Consider the following 27141-nt stretch of genomic DNA (forward strand, 5'->3'; position numbering starts at 1 on the left):
GCACTGAGGTGCACAGCCTCTGACAGCAGTGTAACTTAACGGGCCCAAAGTCAGCAACATGACATGTCACGGTGCTGACAGTTATAAACTGCTTTGGAAACTCGGCTGTAGGATCACGCGATTTTTGTAGTTAGATCGGTATATACTATGAAATACTGAGGAAGAGAAATGTAAAGAAAATTAGCATAATATTGGAAACCAAGGCAGCCTGCTAATTAATTGAAAGGCCTGACATTTACATAGTGCTTCAGAATTGAAAAGCACTTTCATATTTCTGTTCTCGTTTAATTCTTACAACATACCAATATAGTAGATAAAATATTATGACCAGTTTTTACTGATATGGAAATTTGAGAATCAGAGAGGGACAACCAGCAAGTAGCCGAGGTTAAATGCACATGTATTCTGACGCTACACTCTCTTCACTACACTTTGCACACCTTCGAGTGAACTCCACATTTTCAGTTCTTAAACCCGCTGATTTCTTTCATTCTCAGCATACGATCACAAAAAGAATGCCAATTTATGGGAAATGAGTACAATTTATGGGAAATGAGAAACCTCTGAAGGCACTCCCCGACAACCTTCTCTTTCCCTCTTCCTACACTGGAGGTGTGCTTGGTGGGCTAATGGGAAATGGAGCAGCAGAGGGACCAACAGGAGAGACAGGATATACAATGAAGTAAACTTAGAGTCTGGTCTCTAGGAAGTTCTGCTCAATTTGCAAAAAGGTTTCTAGTCAGGGACCAGCCCAGCTGGAGAAAGCAATTCATAATAGTGACAAGCACTGTACTTCTAACACAAAGGAAAATCCTGAAAGCTTGACACAAGCCACTGGGGAAAGTCGTGGGCTTCTAGAATCTAAAATTTGGCCTGATCTTTCTCTGAAACAATGACTCCTGAATCTATCCCTCTTCTTTCAGTTGCGGTCACTCCTTCATTACCCTTCATCTAGTCAACCAGAATAGCCTCCTAACTTATCTCTACGCCTCCAACTTTCCCTCCTTCCAGTCCACCTCCCACACTATCACCAATGCAGTCTTCAGATGGCATTTCCTCTTGAAATCTTCCTTGGTTCCTCTCACTCGAGCCTTTTTGGAATTAACCCCTCCCTCCTATGCTCTAACAGCACTTCTCTGAACTATGGTACATCTCCCCACATAGACTGTAAACTCCTCAAGGCAGCGGTCTGGTCTGCGTACAGCCTAAAGTCTTAGATGTAGAAGATGTTCAATAAATGTTTATCGAATTGATCTAGTTATGCTTTATTTCTGCCCTTAAAATCTAAGGAAGCAGGATGTTCAGTGGATAATGTTCTCTGGGCAAAGGCACTCATATTTCATGGTCTCCCAATGTGTCACCTGCTCCCACTCGCTAAGAGAACATTGAACACAGAGGGGCCTGCAGGAGCAATACTCAACCACATTACTTGTGTGACTGTATGTGCACCTCCAGTCACTCTGCTCACCATAAGGCAGGTGGGAAGGTGACCAACACCTTCTGCTCTTCCCACAAAAGATTTTGAATATTCCAGTGAGAAGTACACAAGCGTCAAGTTTCTTCTCCTTGTCCCAAGGGCTCTCAGTTTATGTGTACCAGCTGTCGTGCTAGTGTGCTACTAAAAAGAAAATGGGAAGATGAGGAACCTTTCTCATTTCAACCCTTCAAAACCAAAAGAAAAAAACAGTCACCTCAAAAATACTCCCTTATACCAATGTCACCATTAAAAAAAAAAAAAAATTACTCTCTTGCCCTGTTTGCTATAAACAGAATTTATCCTGTGACCAATGTACTAGACCATAAATACTAGTCAGTATTTATGAACCATTAAGTTTCCCTTTGTTTACGGGAAGGTTGTTTGGGATCTGCTATCTCTTCAGAGCTGGACATCTTTCCAGGCCCAAATCTCATGCTGTCATAGTTTTCTCAACTCAAAAAAGAAGGCACAAAAGAGACCTACCCCAAGTACTACATCAAATAACAAGCCAGACACCAAAGAACATGTGTGATGCAGAGAACTTCACACCCTCACTGCTGCTTCTCTTTCCAGCTCTTTCCTCTTACTACTCCAGTTCTGACAATGTTCTGAATATCAATCCATCCATGACTCCACCACCTTTCAAGAACTCCTCCTCCTTCCTTACTCAAGGCCATCAATCATTATACCACTTTCCTGCATAAACCCTAAATGTCCTTGCCTTTTCATGCTTTCTTGAACTTTTCTAGCTAAAATCCAACCCTAAAACACAAATCAGGCACATGAATATTCAAAGCAGCATTATTCAGAATAACCAAAAACATCTACTAACTGGTGAAGGGATAAACAAAATGGGTATATGCATACAATGGAATGGTATTCAGCAATAAAAATGGACAACCACTGATATGCTATAATATGAATGAACCTCAATACCATGCTAAGTGAAAAAAGCCAGACACAGAACCCCACATATTATATGATTCCATTTATATGAAAGGTTCAAAGAAGGCAAATCTGTAGAAAGAGAAAGGCAAATCTGTAGAAAGAGAAAGTAAATGAGTGGTTCCCTGGGGATGGGAATTAGGGATCTTACCAGGGTGGTGGAAATGTTCTAAAATTGAATTGTGGTGATGGTTGCACAACTTGGTAAATTTACTAATAATTACTGGATTGTATACCTAAAATGGGTAAATTTTATGCTATATAAATTATACTTCAATGAAGTTTTTTTTTAATTCACCTGTTATTCACTAGTGCAGCTATAAATAGCTGAAGAAAGAAAAAGCAACCACACTGGCCCCACTTAAAATTCAAGTGAGTTCTTGATCTTGTCCTCCAATCATACTATATTTCTCAATCTTCTTTTGTCTCCTACTCTCCTCAATTATTTCACACTTTCTCTCTCCTCAAATCTCTAACACCTTATCCCCTATTCTCCTGTGTCTGATAATCCGACTTCCTACTTCACTGAGAAAACTGAGGCCATCAGAAGAGAACTTCCAGATTCTTATCACTATATCTATCTGCTGCCTGTTACATTAATGCTCTGTCTAGTAGCTATGTGTGGCTATTTAAATTGAGATTAAATAAAATTAAAAGTTCAGTTTCTCAGTCTTACTAGTCACATTTCAAATGCTTAATAGCTACAAGTGGCTTACGGCACCTATATTGAACAGTGTAGATATAGAATACCTCCACCACTGCAGGAAGCTCTATTGGACAGCGCTGTTCAGAGAAGACCTATGTCTAAAACATACCCTTTACCTACTTGTGCATCTCCTCTCACCTAACTCAAGGGCACTGCCCCAGCAATTCTTTCCTTTCTCCTACGTGATCAGTTTTCAGCTCTATAAGAGATCATTTCCATCAGTACATAAACATGACTGTTATTTTCCTCATCTTAAAAAAAAAAAAGAGAAAAAAAAATGAGAGAGGAAACAGTTTGGGGTGATGGAAAAGTTTTAGAAATAGGTAATGGTATTCTCAAGACAAAAAAGAAATGATAAATATGTGACATGTTAGCTCATGCTACTGCAGTAATCATATTTCAATATATAAATGTATCAAACCAACATGTTGTACTCCTTAAACTTACACAATGTTATATGTCAATTATATCTCAATTTAGAAAAAGATAATGGTAATGGTGTACAACAGTGTAAATGTAATTAATATCACTGAATTTTATGCTATATATATATATATATATATGCTACCATAATAAAAAAAAATTTTTTAAGGGCAAATATCTATTCTAGTCATCACTTTCCCTACCTACCCCCCACCAGTTATAGCCCTATTTCTGTTTCTATTTATTGTTAAACTCTTCAAAAGACTTATCTATATTTGCCTTATCCAATTCTTGTCCTTTTGTTTTTGCTTTAACCCCTCTAATCTCTCAAGTCCCTATGTCCCCACCACTCCAAAAAATTGCTTTTATCAGTGCCAAATCCAATGGACAGTTGTTATTCGTCATCTTACTTGATTCATCAGCAGCTTCTGATTACTCCCTCCTCCTGAAAACATTTTCTTCTGTTTCTGAGTCCCAGACCTGCCTCTCCAGACCTGGTCTATTTGGTCTTTCTACTTAAAATCTAGTAAGGCCTATCCCATCCCTGACTGAGCCTTGAGCCCAAAAACAATAGATATGAACGTCTAGCTCCTTAAAGTACATAATCAATCTTCTTAGCAACGTTAGAATACTCTTAGCTAAGATAGCTGAAGTTGGTTGCCAAAAATAATCAATGTCAAACACTTATTTGCATTTTCTTCAGTTTCTATCTGCTTTACTTAGATTCTTTTATTTGGATGATACCCGAATATACTTTGCATTCTGGTGCCTAGAAAAAGAGAGCCCTCCTTTAGATTTCCCAGAAAACTGAAACTTTATTTGAGCCTAAATAAAAATACAATAAAATGATGGCTACTAGAGTCAGCCCAGGACTGGAAGTTATTCAATCCTAGATTCTGATTTTTACCCTTACTAAGCCTAGTACATTTTCTTAGGATTGTAGCCACATACCTAGAAGCATCAAGGAATGGTCTGTAGGCCAAGCTGATCCATTCTTCTCTACTGGATGAATATTTCGGCTCCCGGGGTGTTTCTCTCATGGTGTCCAAATCCACTAAATAGTGGCATTTACTGATGTCAATCTGCAGTGGAGAAAGGCCAACTCTTTATTATCAGTAATTGCAACGGTCCTTTCAAAGTAAGGAATGTCAGTTGTAACCCTAAGCGTTCCTATAGGGTTTTAGAAGCACAAAAATCCAAGTCCTCGGAAGATATTATCTGTGCTCTCTCCACTCAGATAAGAATATTGGGTACTGGGATATTTATTTAGGTTTCTGGGGGTAAGAGGGAGACATGCATTTACCCAGCCAAATATGTACATTAAGCTTTAGAAGTTTTGACTCTAGTTTGGGTATTAAGTCCCTCTGGCCTTACAGACACTTCTGAAGCCAGTGTAAACCCACAACTTACTCAAAAAACTATCGTCTTCTACTCACTATCACTTCCTTCCAATCTATGGCTTCTTTGACTCCAGAGATTAAAAGGGCATGACTAGACACACATGCTAATATGTGAGGAAGCCCTGTCTGCTGACAAAGCCATGTGAGCTAACCCTACACCTCGCAAATGGTACACAAATATCACGTATATCATCTCCTTCAAAAATTCAACAGAATCAACAGTGACATGGGAATTGCTCCTGCAGCAAAAGATCTACAAAACTGAGATATCAGAACTGCAATAGTGGAGATTATGGAAAATATATAGTAACTACAAGCAAAACTATAGTCATTTAGTTGCTCACAATATGGACACAACAGAGTATCACAGGTACTCATAAGAGAATATTAATACATTTCATTTGATATCATGTTGGTACTGTGCTTCTCATAAAATTGATTAATTCAAAAGAACATGCTACAAAATCTGTAGGATACTTCTGCAGTTGAATAGTTCATTTCAAATGACAATTACATTCTTTCTTTCATCTCAAAACCATCAGAATATTTAACAATCAGGGAAAATTCTTAAGCCTTTTTAATTAAAAAAAAAGTTTTAACTTTTTAAAAATAAAAAATAAAGACAATATACAAGTTTCTACAAGGTTAAATAAAAACTCAAAGATGAAAAATATCGCTGCAATATTGTAATTTATAATAAATATATAGTTTGGTCTTTGTCCACAGTTCCTGATTCGCACACAGCTCCCAAAAGCATTACTTCCTAATCCATAATAGCAATGGGAACGTCTTTTGTTATAATATTTGGTCTCTTGTCTTCAGTTCCTGAAATTCCTTCAAAGCCATAAAAGTGAAAGGAGTGTCTTGTTATTCACAACAAGCCCCTTTTCAACCACAACTGAGTTTACGTTAACAGGGTGACTTTTGGAAAGCACCTAAGGATGAAGGGGTGAGCAATTCATGTGATTAGAAGGTTGGAACTTTCAGTCCCACTCCTGGACTCTGGAGATGAGAGGTTGGAGATTGAGTTGAATGATCAATGGCCAATGATTTCATCATGCCTATGTAATGAAGCCTCCATTAAAACTCGAAAGGACTGATTCAGAGAGCTTCCGGGTTGGTGAACACCTGGAGATTCAGGGAGAGTGGCATGCTGGAAGAAAGCATGGAAGATCTGTACCCTCTTCCCAAACCTTGGCCTATACATCTCTTCCATCTGGCCGTTCCTGAGTTATATCCTTTTACAATACTAAACTGGTAATTTACTAAGTGAAATAAAATGTTTCTCTGAGTTCTGTGAACTACTCTAGCAAATTAATCAAACCTAAGGAGGGGGCCATGAGAACTTCTGATTTATAGCCAGTAGGTCAGAAGTACAGGTAACAACCTGGACTTGAGACTGATGTCTGAAGTGTGTGTGTGTGTGTAGGGAGGTGGGGACGGGGTGCAGTCTTATAGGCCTGAGCCCTCAAACTATGGAATCTGCTGCTACCTCCAGGCTGATAGTCAGAATTGAGTTGGGTTATAGGATACCAAGCTGGTGTCTGAAAATTGTTACTGTAAGGAAACTCCCACACACATTGGAAATTGGGTCCCAGAACTCTCTTAATCTCTAGTGTTGTCAGCTAAAAAACAGTAAATCTCAAAAGAAGGAAACTATTATTTTTCACTCTTTTTTTCCTCTTTACATGTTAACTATGTTACATATACAATAGGTCCTTGATGTCATCAATAGATTCTGTGACTTTAAGTGAAATGACATTTCACAAAACTGATTTTACCATAGGCTAATTGATATAAACATGAGTTAAGTTCCTGTAGCATCTCATCAATATTATAACAAAACAACGTTGAAGAAAATGATGTTATTTGAGGACCTACCATATTATTTTTAAAATCATCACATCAAGGCCTATAAGGGATTACTAATCCCTATTTTATAAATGAAGCCAAGACACAAATTAAATAACTTCATTTTTTTCAAGATACATATATTAAGCCCTACAATGTACTAGGCCTTAAGTTAGAGCTAATGATACAGAATCAAATAAATCAGACATAGTTCTTGCCCTAAAAGAATTTACAGTACTAACTAAAATCACACGAGTATACAGCAGAGCCATATTTGGACCCAGGTCAGAGTGACTTCAAAAATCATACAAGACCGCCAAAAATCCCCAGCATATCTCATCAGCTGGCTGAAATAAACTCATATAAAAATTCTCTAAAAAAAAAAAAAAAAGACTGCCAAAAATAACTGAATCAGAGGCAAAATACTCTCAGGAGCTCATCTAAATGTTTCTTAAAAATTAAAACCCAAAGAGTCCTCCTAGAAAGTCAGGTTTCAGCTAAGATAAAAAAAAATTTGAAACATGAATAGACCTATAGCAAATCTCATATTTAATGGTAAAGGTTTTTCTTTGGGATCAGTAATAAGTCAAGGCTGGTTATTATTACTCTATTTAACACTGTACTAGAAGCTCTAGTCAGCAGAATAAGAGAAAAAAATAAATGGCATAAGAAATAGAAATAATATAAAGAAACAAAATTCAGTCATCACAATGACATGATTGTTATATATAAAACCCCAAAGAACTGACGGATAAATTTTTAGAATTAAGAGAGTTTATCAGACTTTACACTTACAGGCTATAAAATCAATGTCATATATTCCTATATAAAATTATGTTAACAATTATGGTTTTAAAATTATGCATTTTCAAATTATATTACAAAAATATAATTTACAAGGATTTGAAACATGTGCCTTGGAATAAATCTAACAGAATTTTATTGACAAATGTCTATTTATAATGTAGCATACTCATATAATTAAAATGTGGTATATATATGCAATGAAATATCATTCAGTCTTAAAAAGGATACATGCTACAACATAGATGAACCACAAAGACATTAATAAGTAAAAAAACCTGACGCGAAAGACTACATATCGTATGATTTCATTCACTTAAAATGTCCACAACAGGCAAATCCATTGAGACAGAAAGCAGATTAATCATTGCTAGGAATTGAGGGAGTGACTGCTTAACGGATATGCGCTTTTTTGGGGGAGTGAATAAAATGTTCTAAACTTAGTGGTGATGGCTGCACATTATGAACGTACTAAAAGCCAATGTGTGGTACTCTTTAAAATCACTCAATACCATAAGATCCAACAACTCCATTTCTAAGATATATATATACCAAAATAATTGAAAACAAGGACTCAAAATAGATATCTGTATCCCGATGTTCACAGCAGCATTGTTCACAAATGTTCACAAGACAAAGGTGGAAACAACCCAAATGTCCATCAGAGGATGAATGGATAAACAAATATTTTATTTAAGGGGTACTGAGTTTCAGGGTGGGATGATGAAAAAGTTGTGGAGATAGAGAATGGTGATGGTTGCACAACAGTGTGAATGTACTTAATGCCACTAAACTGTATACCTAAAAGTGATTAAAATGGTAAATTTTATCACAATACAAAATTGTTGAAGTGATGAATTTTATCTCAAAAAAATTTTGATAGGCAATTAAGTAGACCTTATTAAATGGAGAGATAAACTTTATTCTTAGATTAAAAGACTACTGTAAAGATATAAATTCTAAATAAATTGATAGATTAAATGCAATCTTAATAAAAATCCCAACAGACTTTTTTTGTGAAACTTAAGCTGATTCTAAAACTCATATGAAAATGCAGGATATGGATAACCAAGGCACTCTTAGTAAAGAAGATCAAGATAGGGAGCTTACTTACTATTCCTGCACTAATACCTCATTGTCTTATTACTTACTAAAGTTAAGACAATGAGGTATTAGTGCAGAAATAGATCAACGGACCAATGAACAGAGCCACGGATGGATGCAGGCACATATGGACACTGATTTTTGGCAGAAGTGACACCTCGGAGCCATGGGGAAAGGATGGTCTCTTCATTAATTGGTGCTAAGGACTGACTAGATAGCCATTGGGGAAAAAAATGAAATTAGACCTCAACCTCACTCTGTACACAAAAATCAACTTCACATGGATTACAGAACTAAATGTGGAAAGCAAAACAAAGATAATTGGAAGAATATCTTCAAGATCTTATGGTACAGATCTCGTGTCTTTTTAGATAAGACACAAGAGTCATTAACTATAAAAGAAATGATGAATAAATTTGACTACATTAAAATTGGGAAAATATTTGTTCATCAAAGACACCATTAAGAGAGTGAAGAGATGAGCCTCAAAATGGGAGAAGATATATGCGAGACACTTACCAATCAAACACTCATATCTAGAATATATAAAGAACACCTTCTAGTCAATAAGACAAAGATAGACCTTCCAACAGAAAAATGAGCAAATGACTTGAATAGGTACTTCACAAAAGAAATCGAAATGGTCAAAAACAAATAAAAAAATGTTCAACTTCATCAGTTACCAAGAAATCAAAACGATAATTAAAAATTATAATACCAAGTGTTGGCCAGAATGTGCAGTAACTCGTATATACATTGTTGGCAGGAGATTAAGTTGGTACAAGATTTTTAGAAAACTATTTGGCAGAATCTACTAAAATTGAATATATGCATTTTACATGATCCAACAATTCTACTCCTGAGTATTAGATTGAACCATATGAAACCATTAATATTTGACTGTTTGATGCACAAAAAATGGTAGTTTTACATGGTTCAAGCTAAGTATATCCAAAAGAAATGCATGCAGCAAGATAAGTTCAAGAATGCTCAAAGTGGCATTATTTGCAGTTGGCTCAGATTGGAAACAACCAAACATCCATCAATAGTAAAATAATAAATTTCGATACAGTGATACAATGAAATACAATGCAGTAATAAAAGAGAACAAACTATAGCTACATGCAACATGTGTGATTATTACAAAAAAAGTTGAGTGAAAGGATTAAGACATAAAAAAATGCAATATGATTCATTCCATGTATATAAAGTTCAAAAACAGGCAAAGCTAACTTAACATTATTTAGGAATGCATATAAAGTAGTAAATGTTAAGAGAAAGGCAAGGAAATTATTATAAAAGGCAGGAAACTCCATCTGAAGCAGGGAGTGGGTAGTTAACAAAAGCAATTGCTGGGGGAGCTTCTGGGTGCTAGCAATGTTCTAGTATTTGACCTGGGTGATGGTTATACAGTATTTGTTCTATTATTATTATATTATTATCAATTTACTTATGTTTTGTGCACATTTAGGCTTATAGGTCATACGCAGTCAAAGATTTTGTGTAGGAACAACTTGGTCATCTCTGGCTTACAGTAAACTCTGTTCTTACCCAACCTCTAACTTAGAGTAATAGTCTCATTCTCTCACGGCGTTATTTATATGTAAAAAAGACTTCAGTCTCACATCTGGCTCTACATATGGATTATTCCTCCAGGGGAGAGAAAGCACACTGAGAATTGACGTCAGTCCCAATTCCACTCCAAAAAATTCTCTAAAAATGATCCTTTGCATAAACACTCCAGGAAGCAGCCTTTTTGGTCCGAACACCCACTCTGTAGCTCCCAAGGATTTTAAAAACATGGAACAAGTTTTTAAAAGTTTTGCAAGTGCCATGCCTCTATAATCAAATAGAACCAGTAAGGGGTAGAGACTCTCATGGTCGCACGCCTAGATCTCTTTGGTGAGGGAGCTCTAAGTATGACTTTTCAATACTTGACCAGGCACACCTCAGCTCTCATTATCTAGATCTGGTACTGGGTACATGGTCTGCCAGAGATGTGTGTAGTAACTAATTAATACCAGACTATACCAGTTAGGTTTAGGCTCCACTCATCATACCATCCATATGCAATTCCATTTAAAGTTTTTAGAAAGATACCAAGGAAAAATATTGAGATATTAATTTATTTTTTAAAAATACAATCTCTTTTCATCCTTTCTGGGAAGCAGCTGCTGAATATTCTTTTTCCTGGGAAGCAGTTACTGAACAACTAACACATATAAGGACAAAGGCCTCCAGCAAAAAATAGTTAAGGATGATCAAGGGCAGGTTCTCTATTAGAGAAGAAATAAAGTAATTAGAAAAGGAGCCCTAACAATAGACAAAATAAAAAGGCAACCTGTGAAATGGGAAAAATATTTGTAAACCATCTAACCATTTGGGAGTTAATGTCCAAAATATATAAGGAACTCATAACCCTCGATAGCAAAATAAATAGATAATCAGATCTTAAAATAGGCAAAGAACCTGAATAGACGCTTTTCCAAAGAAGACACAGAGGTACATAAAAAGGTGCTCAATATCACCAGTCATTAGAGAAATGCAAATCAAAACCACAATGAGACACCATCGCACACCTGTGAGAATGGCAATTATCAAAAAGACGAGATAACAAATGCTGGTGAAGATATAGAGAAAAGGGAACCCTTGGTACACTGTTGGTAGGAATATAAATTGGTACTGCCATTATGGAAAACAGTAAAAAAGTTCCTCAAAAAATTAAAAATAGAACTACTAGCAATCCTATTTTTTTGCGGGGGGGTATACAACTGAAGGAAATGAAATCGCTATCTTGAAGAGATATATGCGCCTCTATTATTCACAATAGCCAAGAAAAGGAAGCAACCTAAGTGTCCATCAATAGATGAAATGTGGTATGTATATACTATATGCATACACAGTAGAATATTATTCAGCCATAAAAACAATGAAACACAGCTATTTGTGACAACATGAATGAAACGAGGGCATTATGCTAAGTGAAATAAGTCAGACAGAGAAAGACAAATAAGTCAGACAGAGAAAGACAAATAATGTATGATCTCACTTATATGTGAAATCCAAAAAAGTTGAACTCATAGAAACAGAGTAGAATGGTGGCTACCAGGGGCTGGGGCAATCGAACGATGTTAGTCAAAAGGTACAAATTATAGTTATAAGATGACTAAGTTCAGGGGATCTAATGTACAGCATGGTGACTATAGTTAACAATACTGTGTTGGATACTTCAAATCTTCTAAGAGAGTAGCTCTTAAATGTTCTCACCACAAAAAAATGGTAACTATATGAGGTGATGAATGTGTTAACTAACCTTATTGTGGTAACTGTTTCACAATATATACATATATCAAATTATCACACTTTATACCTTAAATTTATACAATGTTATATCAATTATATCTCAAGCTAGAAAAAAATTAAAATTTTTTTCATTTAAAAAATTAGAAGAGGTATTCAAAGTCAGAGGCCTAGATTCAGGTCTGGGTTCTATCACAAACTAGTTAGGTGACCCATACTCATTTAAGTTTTTATACTTCGATTTCTTCTTTTGTAAAAGATAATACCATTTACCTCAAAGAGTTGTAATGAGGATTAAATGAGGTGATTCATTTAAATAAAACTTGCAAACTATAAAGGACTACACAAATAGCTGTAACATTAGAAGGAATCCGTGACTAACTGTGAAATGTGAGAATCTGACTGACTGAAAAGAACCTTGGAGCACTAGAGCTCATTAAAATGAATTATTCTTGTTTTCAATCTAGATTGGTAGTTACTGTCAATTCACATTATGCCCAACATGTAGGACAGAAGGGTTACAACATTAACTCCTCACAGTCCTCAACTAGCAGCATTCAGTAAATAATATTAAAATGAACCTTCTGGGTATCAGCAAAGCCTATTTGGTGAATCCTAAACTACAGTATAAAAAATCCTGTAAGACACATCTCTGTTATTAAACTTATAATTTAGGTCAGAAAATAACATTAGCACATATGAAATACAGAACGTATTATAAGAGCAATCAGAGTTCAGAGAAAAAGAAATCAGTGGGACCCATATAGTTGAAAAGATGTCCTAGGATGGTGGTAAAAGAGAGAACAGAGGGAAAAAGGCAGAAATGAGCATATTTCACAGTGGAAATAGAGGAATATCTGCTTGTTCCAAGAGGTATGTGTTGAGAAACAAAATTAGAAAGAGTCTGAAGACTGATAATGAAGGACCCAAATTAAGAGAATCTGGATTTTGTCCATTAGGAATCTACTCCAGATTTTTCAGCCAAGGAGTAATACGATTTAAAAATGGGTCTCGGAAAAAGAGGTCCATAGTGGCTATGCTGGAGAGGGTGGGGCAAGGACATACGGGAGGAAAAGGCTGGATGCAAGGCCTCCTGGTCACTAACATAGTATCCAGCTGTGAAGTAAGGACGCTATGAAGTTCTATGGTGGTGGGAATGAAGAAAGAAGAAAAAATAAATCTCAGGTCTATTCCAAAGGAAATCAATGACGGGATTTCTGATCCAGTGAACTGGGGATAAAAGGGGGCTGCAGTGAAGTATCAGTTTGGGTGAGACTGAAGGATGATAACACATTTTACATCTACTGAGGTGGGAAGAAGCATGGTATACCCAAGCAATTGAAAAAAAGCCCATGTGACTGGAACACTGGGAGTTAGAGTTGTTTTCTACTGCAGAGAACACTCCCTGCTTCCATCTCATAAATTCTTACTCATCCTTCAGATTTCAGCTAAAATTGATCTCTTGAGAAAAGACTTCACTGTACACTTAAACTAGGACAAGTCCCCAATTTACATGCTTTCGTAGTACTTCTCCACTAAAACATTTCACAATAATAATTTATGAATTAATTGGAAAATAAGTAATTCTATGGAAGCTGGGGCTGTGTCTATCATTCACTCATGCGTTCCTAAAACTTAGCATAGTACAAAGCACACAGCAGTAGGTGTTAAGCAAATGTATATTTAACAAATGCACACAAGAATGCGTGAAAATAAGAGGGAGGAAAAGGTGAAAGTGTAGGAAAAGGGAGAGAAGATCAAAGAGGAACAGAAGATCACAGATAAATTTGGGTGGATACTTACAGTACTGGGCAGAACAAAGAAGTGGAAGAAGCAAGGGACAGAAGGAACCATTAGAGAGGTTGCAGGAGAAGAATCAAAGTACACAGTTTTGAAATTCAAGGAGAGAGTAAATTTCAATAGCCACAGAAAGGCTGTGAGGAGGCTGAAGACTGAGAAAAGGTAACAACCAGAATGGGTTCAATGGTTGTATCAAACAGTAAATTTATCAGTTTAGAATGCCATAAGGGGACAAGGAAAGAACAAACAGCCCAACTTCTTTTTCTCAGGGACCTTCCCTGCTGTCTATCCAGCTACTTGAGCCAAGCCCCTCAAGTCCTGAGACAGGAAAGATGTGAACTTGCATTCAGGCATCTATATCAGCTGGATATGACAATGACACACATAGCTGTAAAAAGTAAAGATCTCTGTCAAGGGCCAACATGAAGTTCAGGGAACACCACAGAGAAATCACCTCCATATATAAAACAGCTCTTATTTCTCAAATGTCACTGAAAAGTCTTTGGTAAACAAATGCAATAAAGAATCCTCTAAGAGTTTAAGGGGATAATGTGAAAGATCAATCAAAATCAGTTGTCCTATAAACTCCAAGGCAAGTGGGAGGTTTAGCTTTGCCCATAGCTAAGTAAAATCTGGTCATAACTGAGGCTATTGAACAGCAAAGTGGCCAACATATGGTATGAATTTAACATTTAACCTTTAAGCTGTATTCAGAATGTCTACTTTCTTTCCAAAACATGTAATAAGTTTTGTTTCATATATGTCCTCATATTTTTCTGTGAGCATCTGCAGCGAGGCTCAGGATTTCTTATAGCTGAGCATTCTCTGTCTTGATCACTACTGTATCCCTGGCACCTGGTACAGTACCTGGCACATAGCAGGCAGTCAAAAAGTATTTGCTGAAGGAAAGAAAGGTCACAGCTGTACCAGGACGCCAGACAACTTCAAACACCAAGTGTTAAAAACTAAGACAAGCTATCCCAAAGTGCCAAGAATTTCTTCCCTTAGCTTCTAGCTCTGGGAGGACAATCTATTTTCTCTAAAATATCATACAATAAAGATCAAATTGCATTGTAATAATCTACTAAAAAAAATCTCTCAACTACAAAATGAGTTCAAGTTTCAGTAAACTGACTACTAATTTTGAGTTTCAGGAAACTGACTACTAATTTTAAATTGAGAAATCAATTTAAACAATTATTCCGGAATCCCACTGCTGTGATCAGAATTTAAACTTCCTTCAGATCTATGAGTGTACTCCTATTACTGGGAAGGGGAGAACACAAAGAGCACAGAAAAAGAAAAGAAGAATCACATTTATTACAAAACAAAATTCTACATGGATATTACTTGTTTATTCCCAATTCATAGACAAGATGTTGGAGACAATTAAGTCCAGTTCTGCAAGCTAAAGAATTTCTCTGAGAAGATATCTTTTGACTCCATTTTAGCCACAATCTTCTATTATAAAAAATACAAATATAAAAACAAATGCTATTGTATATGTATCCTACTATGTATGGATATGAATTATATCAGCAAGTAACTAACTATAAAACAAACGTTTGAAAAAGCTAACTCTGTGAAATGACATCATCAGAAGAGGAGAATAATATTCTAAACGCTCTGCCTCCAACTAAGCACTCTACTTGTTTAATCTATCTAATGTTACCATTTGCGTCAAGAAAGGAGACCTCTAATTACTCTGCCTCTAGCTCTAGCTCCAGCTCTGTGATTTAGGGAAGTCACTCAACCGAGTCTCAGGTTTTACCAACTCTCCAAAGGAATGGGACTGCAAACCATAAAAATCTTTCTCAGCTCTAAGAAAGGATCACTGTAGAGAAAATAATTTCATCAAAATTGTACATATACCTCACACTGCTGATTCTCCTCTTATTAGAGCTACTGCTCATCATTACATATGTTTTCATACTGAAAGACATCCCTGCACTGGAGGTAACAAATACATAGGATCTGCTTTTTATATTGCCAAGACTTTGGCGATTAAAAAGCCTGCCCCACTGAACACAGTTGAAAATACATATTTGTCAGAAATGGCAAAGGCAAAATAAGATCATTCAGTTCTCTGAATCTGCTGATGTCAAGGAGCTATTTAAAGCCCAGATAGTATCTTTGTTATTCTGATGTTGTTAAATATGAGAAGGGTTAGGGAAATTTTATGGGCTTGAGTGCCTGAAAAATGTTAAATTTTTGCAGAGTTTCTTCAATTCCAAGAGCGTTATCAATACAAAACGTATGATTTGGGAATAAGTCACACATCTTACCCAGAGAGCCTAGAATCACCACATAGATCTAACCTGAGGTTGGGTGATGACACATACAGAAAGCTCAGTTGTTTTCCTTCCCACTGCTCATGTTAGATATTGCTAATCATTGTAGCACTCTTTCACTGAACCAGGATCCAATCTCGTCATGCTTTTAACCTGGGGCTCCAGTAAGCCAAGTTCAGTTGATTAGCAATGCCAGATGAACAAAAACTATTTATCTTCCTTGTTAACTCAGTACATGAGTATGAATACCCAGGACAGTGGTAATACCACTCAGTGAAGCCCAATCTACATCTCTCAGTTCTCAACAATGTATTTCAATATAAGCAAATCTACTGATTTATATAAAATGCATATTTAGAAAACTGAGAAATCACAGGAGGCTGCTTAATTTCTTTTGTTTTACAACAAATTCAGGATTTTTTTTATAAATGATTTTTACAATATCGATTTATATAAAATATTTTAAGACTACATCTGTAATATAGAATGAAATTCATTTATTTTTATAACTAAAGTCACTATCACTACCATCATTAAGAAAAGCCTATTAAGTACAAAATTAGGAAATAGATGAAAAATAAATCACAACTTTCAGAGAATTTCTACTTTAAAGTTGAGCCACATATACAAAAAGCTATCTACTATTTTTGTCAAATATTTCAATTTTCTTCTTTGAAGTTTTTATACTGTCATAATTTAAAAGAGGACCAGAAGAAGACAAACACGTAGACAGATATTGCCCTTTAGGAACTTCTACCTAAGGTGGACCATACCGGGTGAATAAACTTTAAATGGCATTCAGTCAATAGAATAAAGTGATTATGCCAAAGTATAAACACAAAGTAACAGGAAATTAATTTTTGGTCATCCAGAGTTAGCAAGACATGCTCACAAAATCTTTTTCTATTATAATTTTCTCTACTAATCAGTCAATTAGAATCAATTGCTATTATATATTTTGTGATCCGAGAAGAGGGAATGACTTTTTAAACTCAAACCTTTCGAAGTTATGTTCATTACCCACTCAAAAGAGTATAAATTCAATAGATGAAGCTCTACCCTGGTTTACATTTGTATCAACCTAAGAAATTATAGGACTTGTTCTTAACTTGAAATATTAGGAAAAGCTAGGTAGAGAAAATGGACCAAAGATGTGACCAATTTTCTGGTGATTCTTATGTTGAGTTTCAATGGATAACTTTTTTAGCTTATTTGAAGTTCTGTGAATTCCTAACAGTTGTCATACTGAAATGTTAATAAAAAATATACGAATATATGGTGATGGAAAGAGATTTGATTGGGTAGTGAACACACAATGCAATATACAGATGATGCATTATTGAATTACATACTTGAAACCTATATAATTTTATTAGGTTTTTGTAATTTTACACCAAAGTCACCACAATAAATTTAATAAACAAATAAAAATAAAAAATAAAGAAAAAAAATGTACTCAAGAATAGGAGTTATTTAAGTACTATTTCTTCTATTAACAGATAATTGAGGGTTGGTTATGATACATATGATATATGTATTAAGAGTACAGATTTTTTAAAACATTAAGTAGATTTTTTTAAAGGGAAATGAATAGTGGCATAATTATTGGAGATTGAGCATGGGAAAACTGTGTCACAGTAACAAAATAAAAAGAAATATCAGTAGTTCTCCTTTGCTCAATCTGCAAGGAATTCCCACAGGAAACAAGATCTGTAGCCTGAAAAATGATTTGGCAGACTAATAGGAGGAAAGGTAGTAGAAAAGAGTAGCATTATAGCAACAGCAAGCTACTTTTGTAAAGACTCACAGGTGGAAGTGAACCAGATGTACGGGTTAGGTGGAAGACGCTAGTTACACAAGGCAAGCTGTGGCTCCCAAGCTTTGAATTAGTTTCCACAAATGACCCTGACTGAGGAATTCAGAAGCATCTGTGTGAAAAGAGACCTAACAAAGCAAAAAGAAAATAGAAAAGTATTCCATCTTCTGACAATATATCAAACTTGATAGGGAACGAGTTAAGACATAAATCTGCCAAACACTAAACTCTGCCAATTCACATCAGAAGCAAATGACAGAAGAAAGCCAGACTGTATGTCAAGTGATTCTCAGGTCATAGGTAGTATGATGAATGTCTTTTAAGCAAAAAGATATTTTCAATTTCCTTCCAAGTTAAAGGTTGTGATTTTGGAAGAGAAAGACAAGGGAAGTGAACAGTAGATATAAACAATAGAGTCAAATCATAGGATTACTTTTCTGGATAATGCCTAATGGACAAACGAGATCTTGGCAAGGGTCAGAATGCATCACACCAAGACCAGAGTGAACATGCTTAGAGAAACTTCCAACTAAATGAAGAAAATATTAAACTCAAATCTGAAAGGGGAGAAAAAAAACCCCACCCAGTTAAAATCATAAAATGAGATGCTCTAGTACAAAAGATGTGATATTTTAAAAAACCACATAGAAGGAAAAACTAAATAATTCTTTAGGAGAAAACAGAGAACAGGCTTAGAAATAAAAACCTATGACCTCAAATATCAATGAAGCATTTAATCTGATATGTTAAAAGAACATAACAAATAAACAGCAAGAACAGGCACTGTTCCATATTCCTTCTGCTGAGTCTAGCTAAAAACCTTGGACATTATGTATGAAACAAATATAAGATGATTCCAAAAGGTTGAGAAAAAAAGGCAGACCAGCTCGGCACCTCAGGACCCAAGGAATAGTACTTCTAGACTATAATCATTCTACTCCAGCAGTGACAGTTAATATGTGTCAACTTAGCTAGGCCACAATACCCAGATATTTGGTTAAACATCAGACTAGATGTTGCTCTGAAGATATTTTTTTTTAGGCGAGGCAACCCTTGGTTGACCTCAGATTGCAAGGACCTGTCAGTTTACAATCCCTTATTTTTTACGCCTACAGCACCTGGTCTTCCTAGGTGGTCTCCCATCCAAGTACTAACCAGGCTCAACCCTGCTTAGCTTCTGAGATCACTTGTTCAGGGTGGCATAGCCGTAGAATGAAGGTACTTTTTAAATGAGATTAACATTTAAATCAGTAAACTCTGAGTAAAGCAGATCACCCTTCATAATAAGGGTGGGCCTCATTCAATCAGTTGAAGACCTTAAGAGAAAAAGAGTGAGGTCCCCTAGGAAGAGAAAATTCTGCATCCAAACTGCCTTTGGACTCCAGCTGCAATATCAGTTCTTCCCTAGGTCTTCAGACTGCCAACCTATCCTGCACATTTCAGATTTACCAGACCCCTCAATCATGTAAGTCAATCCCTTAACCCAAATTAAATCAATCTCAATCTCTCTCTCTCCCTCTTTCTTTCTCTTTCTATGTATAAACGTATACATACATATAAATACATATATACACACATATGCACACACACATTCTATCAGTCAGTTTCTTTGGAGAACCCTTATAAAATACATCAGCCAAACAGATCCCTCTCCAAAACTGTCATCGCACCCATACCTCTGAAAGTAAATGTCCAACGAAGAGCTCAGACTTCTACTTTCACCAGGCTGTAACGAAGGGCCCCCCACTCTTGGCATGGATGGTGTCAGAGAAGATCGAGTAGGGAGCCAGGACTTTCAACCCTGCTGGGTAGTGAAAAGCCTCCTTTTTCTAGCATCGATGGCATCAGTGGAAAGCACACATGAAGCCTGCGCTTGCACCCTATCTGGCAGTGAAGAGGCACCCTTCCTCTTATATGCTGAGGTAGTGTCAGAGAAGGCCTAGTAGAGTCAGGACTTTCACTCCTGTCCAATGGTAACAAGGCCACACCCCATGGTATCAGGGACTATATTGGTGAGCAGTGACAAGGCACCCCTGCCCATTTCAGCCAAAGTCATATCAGTAGAGGCCTAGTGGTGAGCCTGAGCTCCCACTGCTACCCAGCCATAACGAACACCTCTGTCTGCTCCTGGGTATCAATGAAAGCCAAGTAGGGAATCTGGACTTTCATTCCCAGTTGGCAATGACAAGGCAACACTCCCTTTCCCCACTAGTGTAGGGTCAGAGAAGGCTGGCTAAAACAGAAAGACTTAATAAGATCCAGAATCTCCTAACATAATGGCCCCAATATCCAGGTTTCAGTGAGAACTCACTCAACATACCGAGAGCAAGGGAGATCTCAACTTGCATGACAAATGATAACAAACAGATGCCAACACAGAGATGATAGAGATATTAAAATTATTCTAATGAAGATTTTAAAGCAGCCACAATTAAAAACACTATAATGAGTAATTACAAACAGGCTTGAAACAAAAGGATAGGTCTCAGCAAAGAAAGAGAAGAGGTAAAGAAGGGCAAATGGAAATTTTAGAAATAAAAAGGACAATAACTGAAATTAAAAGCTCAGCAGATGTGCTCAACAGCAGAAAGGAGGAATGAGAGGAAAGAATCAGTGAAGTAGAAAAAGGAATAGAATTACACAATCTGAATATCAGAAAGTAAAAGGACGGGAAAAAAATGGAGAGAGCTTTGGGGAGTTTTGTACCTAAAACAAAAGATCTAACATTCATGTTCTTAAATACCAAAAGGAGATGAGAAAGAGGGCAGGGCTGACAAAATTACTAGAAGAAATAATGGCTGAAAGCTTCCCAAATTCGGCAGCAGATTTAAACTTATGGAAACAAGAGGCTGAGTGAACCCCAAAAAGGCTGGATTAAAAAAAATTCACTCTATAACACCCTATAATTCAACTTCTGAAAACTAAAGACAAAGAAAAAATCTTGAAAACAGCCAGAGAAAAATGACACCTTGCAGATAAGGAAAAAACAATTAAAATGACAGCAGACTTCTCGTCAGAAACCATGGAGGACAAAGGAAGGGGTACAATATTTTTCAAGGAATGAAAGAAAAAACTGCCAACCTAGAATTCCATATCCAGAGGAAAACAATTCTTTACGAATCAAGGGAAAATCAAAACATTCTCAGATGAAGGAAAACTAAGGAAGTCTGTTAGAAGATCTACCATGAAAGAATGGCTACAGGAATTCTTGAAACAAAGGAAATGATAAGGAATTGTGGAAAGAACAACAGGAAAAGGACATGGATAAAAACAATCAATTTTCCTTCCCTTGAATTTTCTAAATTAAGTTCAAAGGTTACAGCAAAATGTATAACACATTCTTGGGTTGTTCTCAATATATGTATAAGAAATATTTAAGACAATTATATTATAAACATGAAGAGGGTAAAGGGAGGTAAGATCTCTACACTTTACTTGAACTGATACAGCCATTTAGAAAACAGTTTGGCAGTTTCTTAAAAAACTAAACATATACATACATGATTCAGCAATCACATTCCTGGGCATTTATTCTAGACGAAGACACAAACCCTTGTTCTTAAACGTATAATTTAGCAGAGAACACAGTCACATGTACAAATATATGAGAACAAGTGAAATAGGGAAAAGGTGAAAAATACTCTGCTCAATTAACTAAAATCTAGAAACCTCAAACCATTTATTTTCCCCTAAACGATGTTCTTTCATACTTCAAGCCTTTGCATATGTTGTTCCCTTTGACTGGAATGTTAACTTTCTCTTCTGCCAGAGAACTCTTAATCTTCCTCTGAGAACTAGACCCTATGCCATCACTTAGGTGAAGCTTTCCCCAAATAGAGTAGGAAGATTCCTTCTTATTTTCTCTGTGTTCTCACAGCATATTCAGGCGGCGCTCAATACACTGCTAAATATTTTAGAACTGTTTTTCCTACTAGATTCTGAGGCAAGATTTATGTCTTTATCTAAATTCATCTTTAGGTTTATCAGAAGAAAGTATGTACACAGTTCAAAACTTCCATAGTACAAGAAGCTTATTATGAAAAACAGCAGTATCCTCCTTATTCCTTGGTCTCAGTTCCAAACTCAGCTTTTTCTTCTGGTAGCATATTATTTTTCGATTATGAAATAATAATACACACTAACTTCTTTTGCTACTTGACACATCTTGGTATGGACTGTTTCTCATGCATCATTTTAGGTACACTTTGTGGGCTCCTTCAATCTGAAAGCAATGACTTTCAGTTCTAAGGAATTGTCTCACATTCTTTGGCAGTTTTATCCCCTCCATTTCATTTGTTCTCTCTTTCTGGACCTCCTATTAGCTAGATGTTAGATCCTCTGATCTTTATTCTTTTTTTCCTATTTTCTATCTTTTTGTTTTTTTGTTTTTGTACTGTTATGCTGTGGAAGATTTCCTCAATTTTACCCTCTAATCATCCTACTGATTTTTAAAATCTAAATTATCGTATTTTTAATTTCTAGAAGCTCTTATCTTCTAATTATTCCCTTTTCAAAGCATATGTTTTTGTGTTATGGTCCCCAAACTTTTCTTTTATTCTACAACATGGGTTATAGAAGTTTAAAATTTTTTCTGCTTCATACTATGTTTCTGTTTTTCCCAATTCCTTTTTTCCACCATATTTTTTTCTTTTTTTCTTGGTAGGGACTTTTGTCTTTTCAGCACATAGTCACAATAAAAAGTTCCTGACTTTGAATGAATAGATTGATTAATGAACCAATAAAGAAACAGAATCAGAAACATTTAAAAGTGAATAAGAATAAAAAATGCCAAAAGATTGATTACTGATATTGTGCTGATAAGACTTATAGATCATTGTCTTTTTTATTATGGTGACACTGGTTAACGAAATCCAGTAAGTTTCGAGTGTACAATTCAACAGTAAGTCATATATACATGTGTGTATATATATATATATATATATATATGTATATATATATATATATATATATATATATGTTATCACATTGTGTGTTCACCACCCATAGAGTTCTTTCTGTCACCACATATTTGACCGCTTTTACCCCATCTACCTCCCCACTACCCCCCTACCCTCTGGTAACCACTAGTCCACTGTCCATATCCATGAGTCTCTGTTTGTCATGTTTGTTTGTTGCTTTTAGATTTATATCCTACAAAGAAGTGATATTATGTAGTTTTCAACTTTTTCTGTCTGGCTTATTTCGCTTAGCATGATTATCTCAAAGTCCACCCAGGTTGTCGCAAATGGCAGTATTTCATCTCTTCCTCTGGCTGAGTAATATTCCATTGTATATATGTATCACGGCTTCTTTAGCCAATCATCTATCATAGGACACTTCAGTTGCTTCCATGTCCTGGTCACTGTGAATAATGCTGTTATGAACATCAGTGTGCAAATATCTTTTTGGATATATGTTTTCAAGTCTTTGGGGTAAATAGCTAGCAGAGGGATTGCTGGATCATATGGTAGATCAATTCCTAGTTCTTTGAGGAACCTCCATACTGTTTTCCATAGTGACTGTACCAATTTGCAGTCCTACCAGCAGTGTATGAGGGTTCCTTTTTCTCTGCATCCTCTCCAACACTTGTTATTACTTGTCCCGTTATAACAGCTATTCTAACAGGTGTGAGATGGTATCTCACTGTGGTTTTGATTTGCATTTCCCTAATAGCTAGCGATGTTGAGCATCTTTTCATATGTTTGTTGGCCATTTGTATGTCTTCTTGAGAGAAATGTCTGTTTAGGTCCTCAGCCCATTTTTTAATTGGATTGTTTTTTGTTGTTGTTGTTGTTGTTACTGAGTTGTATGAGTTCCTTGATAGTTTGGATATTAGGCCCTTATCAGAGGTGTTGCTTGCAAATATATTTTCCCATTCCGATGGTTGTCTCCAGATCACTGTCTTTTTAAGCCAGTGATCCAGGACTGTTAGGAATGCCCCTGTCATTAGGTAGTCTCTGGCACACTTTCTGGACAGACAGGCTTTTTGTCTGAACTTCAAAAATAGGCAAATTATTTAATTTTTAAAAAATCTTTACTCAATTCTTTAACTCCCCCCCGTCTGAAACAGTTTAAGATATTACACTATACAGTCAATTCGTCACAGCAGCATCCTTTTAGGTTTAAAAAATTTTTTTCTTCATAGCTTAGAATAGGTAAACCACATTCATTTCTTTGAAGCAAACTAGATATAGTTTGCAGAAAGAGCAGCAAAAGTAGTCTTAGATATAATGATTGAAATTATTAACTAAGAAGAGGCCAGAAGACTAAGGTAAAAATTACTTAATAGAAAATCTATCTCCTAATTTTAAGTTGAAGGTTCTTGTGCTCAAAGACAGGAAAATCAGAGGTCAACTAACAGCATGCCGAGTGTTATTTATAAAGCATACCAGAGATCTTCTCGATAGTTTCAAAGATTTGATATCTATAGTCCCTATTATGGTAATTTATTTTTCTTAATAATGAATGGAAAATATTATTTATTATAAAAACATTTTTTGAAACATTTTAAAAATCACCAATAATCTTACCATCCAAAGAAAATCACTATCAATCTATTAGTATATGTCCCAGACTTTCTTCTCCGCAGATATTTTTCCTCACAAAATCTGATCATGCTATATATATTGTTTTACTGTGACTATTTTCAGTTTGACATTTGTCAGTCTGAATCCCTAGTAACACCAAGTGACTACTGCCCCTTAGGTCAAAAAGTGAAAACAGAAAGAAGAGTTTCTTCTCTCAATTTTACCAATATCTCATGGTGCAAAATCTGAGACCACACTCCATAACCACATCATCTACAATTCAAAAATCAAAAGACCTGATTTAAATCTGCCTTAAAGTGTAACCAAAGAGCTCGTTTTTTTATTTCTTTAGATTTAATCATTCTTTCTTACATCAAAAATAACAAAATTGTAGGGTGACATTAACACATGATCATGAAACAAAAATGTGTTTCATTTCATTAGTCACAGGCTACATATCAACCAGCTGTCGAAGCTAAAAATATGCCTTAGTTTAAAATTTTGTAAAATACAAGCATTCAAGACTCATTTTGAAAGAAATGTGACTTCTTTCAGTTTCTAACAACCCACTAGATGCTTTGGAGAAGAACAAATCAGCACCTCTAAAACAAAAGAAAAAAAAGGTGGTGGTGGGGAATTCAAATTAATTTACTGATAACCAACATCACATTGTTTACATCTTATCAATAAATGTATGTATATTAAGGATGACAATTTAATGCCACCTCAGATGTAAACAAAAATACATATTCTAAAAGAAGCCTGAGACAGAGGTCAAGATATCCATAATAATAAAAGGTGTCCGTTTTGTTGGAACGGCCGTGAGCCAAGGGGAGCTGGGCAATAATTAATACTCTCACGGCTTTTCCTCATCAGCTGTTACAGAGAGTCTGCCAGGGATGGGGTATAGAGTGATATCTTCTCAAGTTACAAACAATATTTTCACACTCAGGTAGTGTGACACAGCACAGTGGGTGGGTCCCTAACAGATACTCATCTCTTTAGGGGCAAAGCAGCATACAGAGTTCCATCTCTGGTCATGAGGTCCCATGGCTCAGAAGGCATGTCTCAAGATAAGTTTTGCCACCATGAAATATTCGATGAGAAAACAGGTAGTGCGATAAGCTGAAATTTAACACTGCAGCTGGATTTCAGGTGTAGTTACAACAAATTGGAGAGAAATGGAAAGCTATTTCAAGAGTCTTGGAAACTCACAGACATATAAGAAAATACACTTCAATCTATTCCACAAAAGAATCACAGGTTCTCCTAACTTTCAGCCCAGTGTTCTTGCCACTACATCATTTTTCCAGCCATCGACATTGTCCTATGATATTTCCTTTTTTTAAAATAGGAATGCTGGGGCCTAAGAAGAAATATTCAAATGTTTGGGAAAGATTTCAAGTATTTTTCTGGCTTTTCATTTCTTCTTTTATTTATAGTCCAATTAAATTTTAAAAAGTAGTTGTCGCCCAGAGGCACAGACTGTCTCATAGTTTTATTGTCTACCATATAGCCTTGCTAAATACATATTTATCAATTGAATCTTTAAATTTACAAGTAAAAATTTACTGTGCTACAAAAATATAAACTCACAGGTAAAAACTCTTGGTCGTTTGGTGGGAGATCATGGAAACATTTAATTTCTAAATGCCAACACAATGGATACTAGGGAATTAATTTTAAAGAAGCATTGTGAACAGCCTTCACTTAAATCCTTAATAGATTCCAATTTGATTCTCCTGCATATATTATAGCAATTTGAATCTGCTTACTTTGATACTCAAGGGTGATAACAATTAGTAAAAATATCTATAGGGCAATTTATTTTATCCTTCAATCAGAACTTCCTATTGGATAGGAACTTCCTATGGGGTTGGATAAAGGATTAAGAGAGAAAAAGAAGAGAGAAAAAAGTAAAAGGAGCAGACCCTGATTATTTCTGTTAACTAATAAACACAATAATTACTACGTAAAGTACCTGGCATATATATATAACAGAGCTCTAGAAATGGAAAGTAACTTTTAAAAAAGTAATGTTCAACCTCTTAATGTCTATGCAGCCCTGTTACATCAAAGAATGATTAACCATTGCATGAAAACATGTATTCAAGTTATATAACTTATGGTATAAACTATTATGGCTTTGGAAGGAAGAGGAGGTGTGAAGAGATCACGGAATTCTGAAACCAAGCCTATTATCCTAGGACTAATCTTTGTCAAGTTACAAACTCTCTGAGCCTCAGTTTCTTTGCCCATAAAATGAGGAGATTACAGACTTTATGATACCTGAAGTTCCCTTCCAAATCCATAATTCTTTTATGGATTAAATGGTAAAAGCAGGGATAAAGAAGCTATGGAAAGCTTTGACTGAATATACAGTCAGTTCTACTGTAACACATTTTGAAAATGCAAATATGTTCTAATGTCAACTGATATATTAAGGAATAATCTAAGCATAATTTAATTTTTGCATTTGCTTATTTGTCATTTAATTCACAAGAAAAACTGAATGAATCCAGTTGAACTCTTCAGCATAGGAACATACAAAGCGCATACAAGCATACCCTCAAATATCTCCCAGCTTCTTCAGTTTACTGTGTGTTGTGAGCCACATCCATCCATATTTGGCATTATAACTTTCTGTCATATTTCAGATAATCCTTCCACTAATTCACAGGCTGCAACCCTTCCAAT

General features: G+C 35.7%; 1 protein-coding gene across 4 annotated transcripts in view; it reads right to left on the minus strand.

Moving 5' to 3' along the window:
- ALG9 (ALG9 alpha-1,2-mannosyltransferase) overlaps window positions 1-27141 on the minus strand; it is a 77902-nt gene that overhangs the window by 13173 nt on the left and 37588 nt on the right. For all 4 annotated transcript variants that reach the window (XM_039887883.1, XM_039887881.1, XM_039887880.1 and 1 more), the window contains exon 14: window positions 4503-4633. In XM_039887883.1, coding sequence (XP_039743817.1) covers window positions 4503-4633 — 131 coding nt within the window. The remainder of the gene's footprint in view (window positions 1-4502; window positions 4634-27141) is intronic.

This window comes from Pteropus medius, unplaced genomic scaffold (assembly GCF_902729225.1).
Source record: "Pteropus medius unplaced genomic scaffold, Ma_sr-lr_union100, whole genome shotgun sequence".
Lineage (NCBI taxonomy): Eukaryota > Metazoa > Chordata > Mammalia > Chiroptera > Pteropodidae > Pteropus > Pteropus medius.